Below are 15247 nucleotides of genomic sequence, written 5' to 3' on the forward strand. Positions count from 1 at the left end.
AGTGTTTGTCATTTATTATTATTATTATTATTATTATTAATTGATACTATTTATAATAATACAGTGGCACACTTGTCGTTAGCTTGTAGGAAAAACTATTGTGACAAAATTGTCGCGCCATTAGCGACAACTAATAACTGTAAATCTGCAGCAAAAATTGTAGCAAATTTGCTAGAAACTTAATTTGCCACGGCTTTTTTTCTACAAATCTATTTTGTCTGAAGAATGCGGGTATGGGGTATTTGCCACAATCTTGCTACAAGTACCGCTGTCGCAAAATGCATATGTATTGGCAAAAATGACTACAGATTAAAGGATCGACATAATATGAAAATTTAATAACAAATACCGAAATGTGGTGAACAGATAGCTACACATTCATCCTACCCAGTTATTACCAAAGATGCTACAGTAATTTTTATTGTAAAATTATAATTATAAACCCATATGAATACAGCACACTCAAATATCCATACTAATAAAACTTTGGCACTCCACACAAATTTTCAATTAAAGGTATCTGCAATTCTTTGTGCAAGGCAGTAAGCGGTCGACTGGATTGTAATCATCGGGTTAACACCAACCGCCGATGGAAAAACACTTGCATCACAAACATAAAGCCCCTCAGCTTCCCAACTCTCACCATTTCCATCAACCGCGCCTTCCTTCTCACTTATTCCCATTCTGCAACTCCCCATTTGATGAGCAGAAGTATAAATATTCCAATTTTTCACCATTGACAATGGCCCGTCTTTCGCATCTACTGTCTCCAGGAACTGTTCTATATCTTTGTCACTAGTTCCCTTACACTTAAACCTCTGACCATCAGACCTTTGAGTTCCCACTTCAACCGCTCCAGCCGCGATTAAAACTCTAATCGCTTGTCTCAACCCGTTCTTAAGGCTTTCTTTATCTGATTTATGCAAACTGTAGTTTATCCTTCCGGCTGATTTCACTTCACCAGATCCACAATCTCGAACCAATGAGAACACATGTGCTGTTCGCGGGTATTTCAGCATTCTTTCTTTAAAATCTTTCCCGGACTCCCATGGACATAGTGCTGCAAAAGTCCCTGGCGCAAGTGCAGGGACTTCCAATATATAATTCTCATCAAACTCTGATTTATGAACCGACGTTAAAATCGCACCTTGGAAGCTTTTACCGGACAAATTTGTGTCGTTATCCGGAAAGTATCCCCATGCCATTAAAACAGGATGAAGGTGAAGATTTCTGCCAATATTCGGGTTCTTTAAACCACTAGATATCATCAAAGGTGGTGTCATGAGCGACCCGCATGCAGAAATCGTCACTTTTGCTTTGATCTGCAGTCTTTTCGAAATCATTGGGTTTAAAACTTGTGAAATCACCCCTAAACATTTCTTTCTTCGTGTATCAGCTTGATGGTTTTCAAATAATAAAAACTTCTCGGCTTTACATCCGGTTATGATCACCGCTCCATGATCAACTGCATCAACCAACCAAGTCGAATCGGTTCCCTTTTTGTCTCCAGATCTGCACCCGAAGCAACATGAACCACAGTAATGATCTTCTGATGAGTTTTTTGGGACGGCTTCCACTTTCAGACCAAGATTCTCGCACCCTTTACGGAGAACTTGATTTTGGAAGCTTTCATTATTACACTTTTCAGTAACACCGATTCTTTCACACACTTTGTTCATTGCAAGAGTGTATTCATGGGTTCCATACAGCTCTATCTTGTGGTCTTCTGCCCATTCTTTAAGAACAGACGGCGGTGTCTTGATGCAGGCTGACCAATTGACCGCTGAGCCACCACCAACAGTAGATGCTGCTTGGATCATTAGTTTTCCATCGAGTGTCGGAAGTATACTTCCGCCTTCATAAAGTTGATCAAGTGAAGGGCCTTCGAGTTTAGAATAATCGGCTTGGCTGAAATAGTTCCCTTTTTCAAGAACCACCACTTTCTTGCCAGATTTTGCGAGTACAGCCGCTGCTACACCTCCTCCGCAGCCTGAGCCAACGATTACCACATCGCATTTTATTTTGCAGATGTTTTCTTTGAGGTTTTCTGTCACGTCTAGGCCTTTTTGCATAAGGGAAGTCACAAGTGTATGATCGGTTTCGTTGATGGTTTCCACCATTCCTTTCTGTAACGGCCGCTCCTTTTGATCGTTGGAGGGTTCTTCACTAGTGTCTACGTGGTAGCCGATGGCTTCCCATGAAGGATTGCTTGATTTTTCATTCGCCTGTTGGACATTTTCAGGATCTCAAGTCAGCTAAAATATCATATATAAATTACTTTAACGTGTCCAATTCACTACGTACTATAGAGAACTGGGCATTTGCGACCATATTCTTCGATCCCTTATAGGCCAATACCAATTTTGTAGTCCTATTTTGAGCCATCTATGTATTGCAAGTTATATTTTAATTTTACACAGCATATTTTGAAATATAACCTTCAAAATAGTTTTTATATTATTTTAATACAATGAGTATTATTGGATACAATTAATCAAAGAGTCTATTTTAGGACCATTTATTTATTAATTTTGTTAAACTTATATTTCAATCTTTAATGAAAAACCTTAATAAGTCCTGCCTGACAATCACGTTAAACGTTACTACTTTAATGAATACGACTATAGAGAACGTATTTAATAAAAGTTTTTAGTCATCACTATGGAAAGAGACAAGAAAAATAAAAATTCACAAAAATCTTTAAAAAAATATACATGAAAGATCTGAGCCAACGCCACCCACCTAACTTTGATTAAAAAGTACTTTTATCGTCCAAAACTAGGATTTCTGACGATATCTAACAGCTTCATTAAATACATACACTGAAATAGTAATAGCCTTACATATTTTATTATTTATTAGTTTTAGCATGTTCATTTCTGGTGCTCAAGTTTGAATCTCTAAAATATGGGTAGCACAATTGTAAGGGGTTCGAATTTAGGTAAGGTGGGTTGTATGCGGGTGGTTAGTCTTTTAGACTTCCTGGCAACAACCAGTTGCCTTGGTCATTCGGAAAAAAAAACCATGAAATTTAAAGGAAGATCAATCACCTGAGAAAAGAAGACCAAAACGCACAGACTCTTGATGAACACAAATCCAAGTCTGATGGGTGTAAGGAAGCTATGCTTGAACCATTTCTGCACAATCTTTTCCCTTTTGTTTAAAGGGATATCTGAGAATTTGTTTATGTATGGCCACTTATAAGATAAGCAAAGCGAACCAGCAACCAAAAGGGTACCAAGCCTGGTGGAAAGAAGCTTCAAAACTAATCTCACAACCATCACTGCTTCGAAAAACCCTCTTTTCACCAAAACCTGAGCTACCTGTAATTTCATATTCAAACAGTTTGTAAACATACTCGTTTTGAACAAAACAAGAACTAAAATAAACGTACTCGTTTTGAACAAAACAAGAACTAAAATAAAATTGAAGATATGTATATAAAGATACGCATTTGTAAACAAAACAAGGACCGATTAAAATAGAGTGTATGCACATAAACAAATGCGTTTGTAAACAGAACAAGAACTAAAATAGAATATGTGCACATAAACATACGCGTTTGTAAATAGATGAAGATCGAATTAATAGAGTATTATATGCACATAAACATACGCGTTCAAATAATTGTTTATGTTACCTTGTTTGGAACCTGATGTTGAGAACCAGAAAGAGCGGAGAACGATTGGACGGATTCTTCCAATTTGTGTCCATGATGATCAAGGGCATTCAAAGGGAGTGGTTGAAGGATGACCTCACATAGGCTTGTTAAAGTCTCCATTTCTGATGAGCGTAAGCTTCCATTTTGGTGGTCCTCATCTCTCTCACCTCCTCTTAACATAGGGTGACACTCTCTTTCTCTCTCACCATACATCTTTGTGTTTGTGTGTGAGAGACTCGTGTTATGGTTTGTATGCCTTTGTATCAGACATGTCTATCTATATATATATATATATTAACAATTGTAAAGGTTTCGAGAGGTTGAGATACGGTAAGGGCCTCCTGTCGTTTTTATTTGAAAACATTTAATTATACAACTGTTTAATTAATTGATGATTCGTAAGCTATTTCGTTAGTATTATAAGGAACCGTAGACTTTGGTATAAATTATTAACCAATTGTGCTAATTAATTAAAGTTACAACTTGAGTTTTGCGGCTCTTCTTGATTTGACTTAAATAAACAACTTAAATCGTAATACATGATAAAATAATATATTTTGGTCATGCAATTTGAAAAGTGGAACCAGACAATAATATTGAATAACGTTCTTCTATAATGATGTAAAGATGTTACCCGATATACAATTGTTAATTTGTAATACGTAAGCAATCTTGTTTCTATCTTTAGGAGTCATAGACTGTGGTATTATAAATTATTAACTAGTCGTACTAATTAAAGTTTCAACTTGTGTTTTATGGCTCTTCTTGGTTATTAACCGTTGGTCCGCGGGTTAATTGGTGTTGTGTGTCTGTGTGCATATGCAGATGGTTTGTTGCCCTGTCTTACAGCATTTAGTGTTTGGTGTTCATACAATTTGTATTGTGACCACAAGGATCATGATGTTTTTCTGACTTATGGTGCTCATGATGTAATCAGCTCAGGCATTAGGTGTTTCAAATTGTGTTACATGCAGTAGCACAAAAGTTATTTTTTTAACTACGGGTATTTCTATACAATAAACCGGTTGATGAATCATTTTAAATGTTTATGATTACAGCGAGTATGTTTGTTTCGCTTAAGAGAGCATGCAGGTTGAAGTGTTGCAATGGCTAGATAGGGGCAAATATATATGTAATTAATCATTTCTTGTACATCTGGGCAGGGGCGTTGGCAGCTATATGCGAACGGGTTCGGCTGACCTCGTAAAAATTTTTGTTTTAGTGTTATATATTGGTGTATTTTGACATCGCACCCGAAGAAACTTCAACATCGAACCCGTAGAAAACCCAAATTTAAGTGATAAATAATCGGTCACCCGTCCCTCGAAACTTTCTGAAACCGTAGGAAAAATTTCTGCCTACGCTATTGCATTTGGGGTATATATAAAATGAGGCTTGTAGGGTTTAGGATATGAGTAATTGTGGGCAGTGGCGAAGCTTGGGCTTAGTAACGGGGTGATCGAAGTCACGGACTCAAAAGTTTTCGGGTGGACGATTCGGTTTGTGTCGGTGATTCGGGTCGGGCCGGTGATTCGGGTCGGGTCGGGTCAAACAATATGACATCTATATATCTAATTTTTCTTAATTAATTCAAACAATTGTTCTTACAATAAATAAAAACAAAAATTTTTTGTAACCAACAAAGACCTAAAATATTCATGATGATGCGAGATGAAGAGTAGGGATAAGCAAATTCGGTATTAATAAATTCAAACCGAATTATGATGATTGGTTGAGTAGGTGTTGAACCCAAACGATCTCGACTAAAACGAACGTGCTTTCTTTCTATATAATATTCTTCATGAGGCTCCCTAGTCGAACTCCAATTAGCCGTCAACTCCCTCTCTGTTCGTTCCATGGCTCCAACTTTAAATAACAATAATGATGGTAATCTGATGTGTCTCGTGCCCCCCCTTCTTGGGTTATTCTTTATATATGATTTTCTTTTCTTTTGACCCAAGCTCCTTAGCCGACTCTTAATTCTTGGTATGGGTTTTATGGCCCATGTGGGTTTTTTATGTTTGTGATTGGCCCAACCGACATCACCTAGTCACCATAATTCTTTCTCATAATAAAATTATATTATTCCTTGCTTTTTCAACGAGACCCTGTATACAAAAACAAAGAAATATGGTTAATAGTAATTTATTCATTCAATCATTGATTATTTAATTTATATAACTCTCTTTTCGTTTTTTTTTAATTTGAAATACATGTCACTCGTTTGAATTTAAAATGGACTACTTTGAAAGAGCTTCAAACTTAAACATGTTTTGAATTAACTTTGATAATAAAAATAAAAATATATAATCTATTTGAAACTTATTTTATTGGTCTCAAATTTGATAAACATATTTCGTTTTAGCTTGTTATCCTTTAGATACCTTAAAATTCAAATATGAACAACCTTAGAATAATATTTGATAAAAACCTGGCTTAAAAGTATTTAAAAGTGTATGGAATATTTATTTAATAATATGTTTAATTTAGACCACATCAAATATCCCCACACTTATTCCTTTTTCATCCCTGAAAAAGTCTAATGGAGTTGGATCAGAATCGGAAAATACAGTTTTAAAAACATATAGGTTAATTTTAAAGCTCAGAAAAATGCAAAAACCGCGATCACCGATATTGTTGTTCACTTATACCCATGCCTTAATCTTTATCGGGACAAATATGATCCGACAATAATAGTACTCAGTGGTTTACACAATTAAGACCCGCTTATTTTCAGCTTTTACCGGACCAGACCACCCCAACTTGACTTAAACCTCAAAATTAGCAGATTTAAAACTTTTTGTTGCTCTTTTTTTTTTTAAATAGTTAATACGATCAAGGGTATTGTTTATCCACCTAAATTTAAGCATCAAAGTCTACCAAGCAGCCATTAGATATGATTAGGGTTCAATTATTTTATAGCTAGTGTTCCCCACAACATGACATACCCCCGTTATCAAGCAATACACCGAACCATTACCATAGGTGAGTATGCAAAATTTCATCTGTAGGGCTTACATGTAGCGTGTCCCTTGTGGTCCGTTTCTTAATGGTAATGAGACGCGAGCAAGGGGACCCCACATGGCTAACAGCGTGGATGATCAAGTCTGTAATGCATTTGTACTTTTTACTTTTTGTGATCATGTTTAAAGACTTAAGTGGCAGATAACTGCGGGTTTGCTCTTTTTAGCTTTATTTTAAATATTCACAACCCTATTTGAAATTGTGAATACCTAGATGAATAATCGGCATACAGACCCTTGGTCTCTGGACCCGGGGCATCCCATCAATACAAGATTTAAGGTTATAAAACCATACGCCAATGAGGTGTAAAACACTAAAGCTAGCAGTTTAAGATTTATATCACAGGCTACACGGCATACTCTAACGTTAAACCTACCCAAGCATCATATGATAACGTATTCATATTTTTTTTAACTCTTCAAACTTTTTGATATTTCCACTTTTTCATACCAATAATTGAGGCTTGAGTATGGCTGACCTTTCATTGCTTATTTTCTATGGACAAAACGCTTTACCCACAAGAGATTTCCGACCCATTTTATCAAATTGCCCTTTCATTTTCAAGGCTGAGCCTACCGACACATCACAAGTTAAGTGCGTTTTCTTTTATTTATCTCATATTATTAGTAGTTTGAAAAACCAATTTCACGCAAATATCATCATCTCCCACTTTCACGCAAAAAAAACCAGATTCAAGGGACATTTTTAAAGCATTTTTCAATTTTTTTAATTAATTTTTTTTAAACAAAAACAAAAACATAGACTCAATTTAAACTACGACTCAAATATCCTAAAAAAACGAAAAGAGAGTTATATAAATTAAATAATCAATGATTGAATGAATAAATTACTATTAACCATATTTCTTTGTTTTTGTATACAGGGTCTCGTTGAAAAAGCAAGGAATAATATAATTTTATTATAAGAAAGAATTATGGTGACTAGGTGATGTCGGTTGGGCCAATCACAAACATAAAAAACCCACATGGGCCATAAAACCCATACAAAGAATTAAGAGTCGGCTAAGGAGCTTTGGCCAAAAGAAAAGAAAATCATATATAAAGAATAACCCAAGAAGGGGGGCACGAGACACATCAGATTACTATCATTATTGTTATTTAAAGTTGGAGCCAAGGAACGAACAGAGAGGGAGTTGACGGCTGATTGGTGTTCGACTAGGGAGCCTCATGAAGAATATTATATAGAAAGAAAGCACGTTCGTTTGAGTCGAGATCGTTTGGGTTCAACACCTACTCAACCAATCATCATAATTCGGACAAACGAACGTGCTTTCTTAATTATGTGCTTGGTTGAGTAGGTGTTGAACCCAAACGATCTCGACTCAAACGAACGTGCTTTCTTTCTATATAATATTCTTCATGAGGCTCCCTAGTCGAACACCAATCAGCCGTCAACTCCCTCTCTGTTCGTTCCTTGGCTCCAACTTTAAATAACAATAATGATAGTAATCTGATGTGTCTCGTGCCCCCCTTCTTGGGTTATTCTTTATATATGATTTTCTTTTCTTTTGGTCCAAGCTCCTTAGCCGACTCTTAATTCTTGGTATGGGTTTTATGGCCCATGTGGGTTTTTTATGTTTGTGATTGGCCCAACCGGCATCACCTAGTCACCATAATTCTTTCTCATAATAAAATTATATTATTCCTTGTTTTTTCAACGAGACCCTGTATACAAAAACAAAGAAATATGGTTAATAGTAATTTATTCATTCAATCATTGATTATTTAATTTATATAACTCTCTTTTCGTTTTTTTTTAATTTGAAATACATGTCACTCGTTTGAAATTAAAATGGACTACTTTGAAAGAGCTTCAAACTTAAACATGTTTTGAATTAACTTTGATAATAAAAATAAAAATATATAATCTATTTGAAACTTATTTTATTGGTCTCAAATTTGATAAACATATTTCGTTTTAGCTTGTTATCTTTTAGATACCTTAAAATTCAAATATGAACCACCTTAGAATAATATTTGATAAAAACCTGGCTCAAAAGTATTTAAAAGTGTATGGAATATTTATTTAATAATATGTTTAATTTAGACCACATCAGGTATTGATACCGGTACCGGTACCGAAATCGCTACAGATTTGGTACCGTCGGTACCGAATAGATACCAAAGTTTTGAGTTAATTTTACCTTCAATACCGGTATCGAACTGAATATTTTGGTATCGGTACCGGCACCGGTACGGTACCGATCTCATCCCTAAGGGTGAATACCTAGAAGAAGAATTGCAAAGACCTAAAATATTTATAAAAACAAATCTTTTACTATTCGACTACTATTTTGTAACTTTTGTTTATAAATATTGCGAGGTTTTAGAAAAAAAAAACAAACGATGGGGTATTATATTAAAAAAAATAATCAGTGGTGACCGGTAGCATTTTGAAAAATACATCGGGGGTGACCACGCTTAATACCTATACAAATTTTTGAGAAAAATCGCGAAATTTACCTTAACAACGGAGAAAACGGCAGTGGTCGGGGCCACCCCCGGTCCCCACATAGCTTCGCCCCTGATTGTGGGTTTCCATTGTAATATTTTATGCACGAACAATTTATGAATGCAAGAAAGGTTTTGGAGAGATATTCAATGAGTTCTTTGTGTTCTAGATTAATGTTCTTCTTGATTCACCAATACCACACATGAATTGTTGGATTTTGCATACCGGTTTGGACTTATATGAGTTCTTTGTGAAACACCATGCGAGCATCATCATGCTTCCCCTCCGGTGCCCCTAGCTTCCACGCCTTCTTGGCTTTTTTCTTTTTCCTCCTCGAAATCCTTCGTACATACCACAACTTTTTGCATAGAGTGGGCTTTCAGTGGAGGAGGTAGCCTCTCGCACGACTCCCAATATCGGAAATGACCTTCTATTGAGCCTAAGCATCAGACTGAGGCAACACTTCAAAGAGCACGAGTTTGACTTGTTTTGCCACTACCCTGCTTACCAAATGCAGCAAATAATTCAAATGATTTTCATACCCAGCATGCCTTAAGCAGGCCTTAGAGCTTCGGTGTCCAATAAAGGCCAATCAACGGGGGCGGCCAAGTCACTCAAATATGGAAAAGAGGCAGTATCGAACAATTGATTCAAGTGATTTTCATACCTAGCATGCCTTAGAGCTTGGGTGGCCAGTAAAGGCCCATCAACGAGGGCAACCAAGTCGCTCAATAATGGAAAAGAGGCAGTATTGAACAATTGAGCAGCCTTAGCCAATAGTTGATCAGGGTTAATGAGAGGTTTCTTGAATGGCCTTACCTTTAAGCGAGTTGTGATACCCAAATTGGAGGTCGATATGTATCACCCATAGGATATTTGCCTTCTAAAAATGAGCCAACAGAACACGAAACCTTGGACATCGAAGAAGACAATGGACCATTTGTAACATCTTTAAACTTTTGGGCCAAATATCTCAGTTTCAAAAGTCAAAGGACTAAATGGAAATTTTGAAGACTACCTGTCGCGCTACGCGACGAATCAGAAACAAACTCATCGCGATATGCAACCGGAGCATTTCAAAATCCAGTAATGGGCAGTGTCATGCTACGCATGAATCCATTCATTCCCTCGTCGCGCTTTGCGACATGGTCACCACGTTAGTGTGACACGTGTCCAACCACTTGACATCACAGAACAGGCCACGTGTCACCACGTGGCGACATGCGGCAGGTCTAGGTGTGACACATCAAACCTAGTGGGCGGCGTCGTGCTACGCGACGGCCAACCCAAGTCTCCTTCGCGAAGCGACAAAATATAATATTCAGAGGCGGTTAAGAGGTTCGTCGCGCTACGTGACGACCTAGTTCAAATTCCGTCGCGATACTCTACGGAAAACAAAGTTTTTCCTATAAAAGGTCACGGGGTGATCCCCAATTCATCCATCACACCTCTAATCACACACACACTACCTTGAAGTGTGTGCCATGATACCGATGTTCCAAAGCATTTGTTTTCTCGAAGTAAGTGCAATTAGTAGAAGTTATGTTGGTCTAGTCTCCTATATACCTGACGATAAGTAGAAGTGCTGCCCGCATAAAGCCTAGGTTTTTCTTATAAAATATCCAAACAAGGTAGGGATTCTGCCCGATTATTTTATTATATTTGGCTTAGACCCTAGTCGGGGGTATAGCCCATACCTTGATGATCATAGATAAGCTTAAATATAGTTTCTATAAGTCATGGGTATAGTTAAAATATTATTTCTTTGTAATATAAAGTTTTAATAATGTTTCTTTTTGTGGAAAAAACCCTATATATACATTTTTTCATGAAGAAGAAACTTAGTATATGAATGATAAACAAAAAGGGACTAAAGGTCCATATATTTTATAAAGAAATAATCATCAAGGTAAATGTTATGCAAATAGACTAAAGGTTTACAGCTAGATCGTTGATCTAGTTATTTAAATAAGGTTATTCCCGTACTATAGGTCTGAGGTAACTATCAAGCATAAATCGGTGAGACGCACTTATCATAACAAATGCTAATACGTCTAAACTCTTTACAAGCGTGAATACGCTCTAACTTTTATAACTCTTTAATCAAGTATTACAAATGTTTACATGAGAGTAAGTATGTCTAAAACTTTATAAACAAAGGTAATTGTTGGCCCTCAAGATATTGTATACGTTTGTCTAGATCCTTTCATATGTGGGTAGACGGTGGGCACACCGCGCACTCCTGGTTATTCCTCTGCCACGTTGGGCCGGATGTAAGTAATATTCGAGTAGGGAATAATCTTGCGCATATTGGTAGTTGCTAAGTTCTTGAATGCCGCGGTGTTTGCTGAGCGGTTTCGAGTTGAGCTTAAGTTTATAATAGTTATTCAGAATTTCATAACTTAGTTATTTCGTATGCCACGATGGGTTGGGTCATAAGATACCGATGGAGTTATTAAGTATATAAAATATATTAGTGTCATCGTGTTCACTGTACACTAGCATATAGCTGACTTATTTTTCCCCACATTTCAGGGAATCAAGTTTAGCGCATGTAGCAAGGATTTAGAGTCACTCATGAAATTAGATGATCTCTATATGAAGATGACTCAGTTATTAATCATTACAAATATTATAAACAGTATTTGTAAATCAAAGACTCAAGCATTTATTATTTGAGAAGTTTTCAAAATAAATAAATATTTTCTTATTAACAAAGTTCCTCTAAAATCACCTGCAACTCTAATATGTTTATAAAATATGTATCAACTATTGGTCACACTATTAGGTCTCAATTTGGGGTGTGATACCATTTCCTAATGTAAGGCCCCGGTCTCGGTGCCCTACTTTGGCTTTGGATTTACTCAAACATAATTCTAAGTATCAGGGTTAATTAAAACTTTCGCAGAACAATAATAAAGGTCAACCATTCGTTACAAACATTCATAACTTGTCCTTTTTTTAAAACATAACACAAAATGTAGTATCAAACATCATGACAAATCTTCAGATGCCAGCCTCTTCAATCCTGCCATGTGTCCCCCTCAAGCCAGCTGTCTCAGTCTATTTACCTGCGTGCATACTAAAAGTCAGCTACGCTGAGTGAGTTCTAGTTAATCAGGAAACATACAATACATTCACATACTTACATACATACGTATCCGAAGATACATATTACATACTTAGCATGGTACATTTCTTTCATTCATACATACATGCTTCCTTTATTTCTTTCATACTTTCATGCTTTTTTGTTTTAGCTTACTTATACATACATAACTATCTCTATGTTTTAAAGAGCATTTTGCCATATAACCTTCACATATATTATTAGGGTCTGCAACCGTGTAACCTTCGCATATATTATTAGGGTCTGCAACCCTGTAACCTTCACATATATTATTACGGTCTGCAACCCTGTAACATTCGCATATACTATTAGGGTATGCAACCATGTAACCTTCGCATATATTATTAGGGTATGCAACCTTGTAAACTTCGCAGATATTATTAGGGTCTGCAACCCTTTAAGCATACCTCTATACAACCATACACTATCTTCTTTATATTTAAATTTATGTACTTTCACACATACACTTAATCTTTTTCATAACTTTCATATATCATTCATGCATCATTCGTAAAACAATAACATATCACACTATTATCTGGCGGTACATGCAATATCCAAATATCTTTCATGTACCATCAAGCATTTATTCATACATAAAATCATAGAAGGCATACACTTACCACTTAAGGTGAGTGTATTAACTAATCACATCGAGTATGCACACAACCCCGAAAACATAACAAGGAAATGGGGATGAAACTCACCTGAACTCGGTTCCTTTTAGAGTTAATGGTAACTCCCTTCTTTAACTGGGCGCGGCTAACTGTATAACAATTACACGTATCAATTAACTATCTCTACCCTTATCGCATTTCTAGTTTAATATAACACTCAACGAACGGGGGTCCGGGGGGTAGCACACCTGGCAGCGGGGATCTAGGGGCGGCAGCCCCTAACGGGGTCCGGGGGCAGAGCCCCTGGCTGGGGTTAAAGTATTATTTTATTCGCTAACTCATTCGTTAATAGTACTTAACACGAATTTCATTAAAATTCTTAAAGTATTATTTTATTCGCTAACTCCTTCGTTATAACGAATGGCCTCATTTGTTATAACGAATGGTATGATTCGTTAAGAAATCTTCATTCTGAGTATGTATCATTCGTTACACCATTCGCTATGATGAATGGTCCCATTAGTTGTCTCCTCATGGTGAGTGAACGGATGACGAATGAATAAGGTCATTCGTGACTCCTATAGGGCGAATGAGGGCTCATTCATTACGCACGCATCCTCATTCGTTATGATAGCTTAACGAATGACCAGCGATTTTTTCAATCATTACGAATGAGCATCGGCCTTATCCAGATCTTTGACTCAGGGGTCAAAGTCAAAATTGATAAGAACATAAACAGTCAACTTAACGGGATTTTGCGTTTAAACCCCAAATCACAACGAAACAACATAAAATTGGTATCATTAGTCTCGCAATGGCAGCGCCTAAGAACCCTAATCAACCAATCGTCTAAATATCACGTTTTAAAGGGTGTGATTGATCGATATGTAAATACGATTCAACATTGATTGATTAACAAGTTCAATGTTAACGAATTTCAACGAGCTGAACACTAAACGAAGTGAACAAGTTTTCGTTATAGAATGTACCTTAAACGAGTCGGTTTCATTAGCACGATCTAATCTTGATGTCGGTTCTGGCTTGTTACGACGTTCTAGCACTATCAAGCTCGGGTTCTCACCTTCGGATCTTGGTTGCGATAAAGGAGGGTGTGTGTGTTTTTTGAAAGTGTTGGCTATGGTGTAGAGATGGATAAAAATGGAAATGTTTAGGGTTTAACGGGTATTTATACTCCCTTAAGCCCATGGACCTAAGGCTCATTCCACCCCTTATTCCATCCTTTAATGTCCAAGTCCACCCTATAATATTTTATGTATTTAACTGATTAACGACACGCCAATAATAAACGAAATTTCCTTTAATAATATCATTGAAAGTTGGATGTTACACCTAAACCCGTCATGAATTAACATCACATCAAGTCGATTCACAAAGTTAGCTGTAACATCCTTAATTATTTTCTTCCCCCACTCAAAACCATAAACCTGATCCCGTAACTGAGATTCAACCTACTTATTATCACTAAGGCGCTTCTATAACACAAAGACTTTACCATCAAAACAAACAGTGAGATAAGAACAAGTCTTCAAACGCCCAACTACCCCCCCACATACTGTGATGACCTCATCAAAATCTTGCACCCTATATTGTTCACTTGTATGGGCCAAATTAATTACAAGGTCCCTACAGACAAGGAGATCAAGGAAGGTTTCCTTGACCGAAATAGTCCCGTGAGGGTACTTGTAGACGAGCGGAGCTCGAAGACTCTGCATGATCTCCATGGGGTTGAACAACAAGGTCGACATATCACGTGGCATCGTCATCATTGTTATTATCTTTCAATAAAAACTTATTGTTAATACCATTGTTAGGATTTGTGAAGGCCTTTGGGCCGGGTTCGTTGGTTGACAATTAGAAGACAAAAGGGGGTGGCCCGTTTAATTATGGAGGATGGCCCATTTGACGTTTTCTTGGTCCCTAAGTCATTTAACCTAATTGTTCGCTATATATATCATGGTAATGTATTGTAATCTTTGTACCGTGCTTAATAAAAATACCCTAGTTGTAGCCCGTGGACGTAGGTCGTCTTGACCGAACCACGTAAAATCTCGTGTCTCTTATTTATTGCTTTCGTTTGTGCATGTGTGTTTGTGTTTCCGCTGCGTAGCGACTCTGTTTAATACCTAACAAGTGGCATCAGAGCGGAAGTTCGTTAAACACATGCCTGCACTGAGACGATGACTTATATCTAGTTCATAAATTGTTTTCGTAAAACCCTTGGTGAGTTTTTCTTGATTTGGCACAATAATCAAGGAGTGGATTTGGAAATAATTCACTTGGTTATAAAGGAGGTCCACGTTCCTTTTTTGTTTTGTGTTTTGT

General features: G+C 36.8%; 1 protein-coding gene across 1 annotated transcript; it reads right to left on the reverse strand.

Moving 5' to 3' along the window:
• Positions 1-416: 416 nt before the first annotated feature.
• On the reverse strand, positions 417-3906 carry LOC143553316 (long-chain-alcohol oxidase FAO1-like). The gene is made up of 3 exons (XM_077043338.1): positions 3641-3906; positions 3051-3323; positions 417-2225 (listed from the first exon to the last, which is right to left on the reverse strand). The coding sequence occupies exons 1-3, from the start codon at positions 3872-3874 to the stop codon at positions 507-509; spliced, it is 2226 nt and encodes a 741-aa protein (XP_076899453.1). The 5' UTR covers positions 3875-3906; the 3' UTR covers positions 417-506.
• Positions 3907-15247: the final 11341 nt, after the last annotated feature.

This window comes from Bidens hawaiensis, unplaced genomic scaffold, assembly GCF_021521415.1.
Source record: "Bidens hawaiensis isolate Kalapana, Puna unplaced genomic scaffold, B.hawaiensis_p1.1 tig00017165_1, whole genome shotgun sequence".
NCBI lineage: Eukaryota > Viridiplantae > Streptophyta > Magnoliopsida > Asterales > Asteraceae > Bidens > Bidens hawaiensis.

Coding starts and splice junctions, on each gene's coding strand:
- LOC143553316 (XM_077043338.1), bottom strand. CDS start 3,874: ATGTATGGTGAGAGAGAAAGAGAGTGTCACCCTATGTTAAGAGGAGGT. Junction 3,324..3,640: donor AACATCAGGTTCCAAACAAG/GTAACATAAACA, acceptor ATGAAATTACAG/GTAGCTCAGGTTTTGGTGAA. Junction 2,226..3,050: donor TTTTGGTCTTCTTTTCTCAG/GTGATTGATCTT, acceptor AATGTCCAACAG/GCGAATGAAAAATCAAGCAA.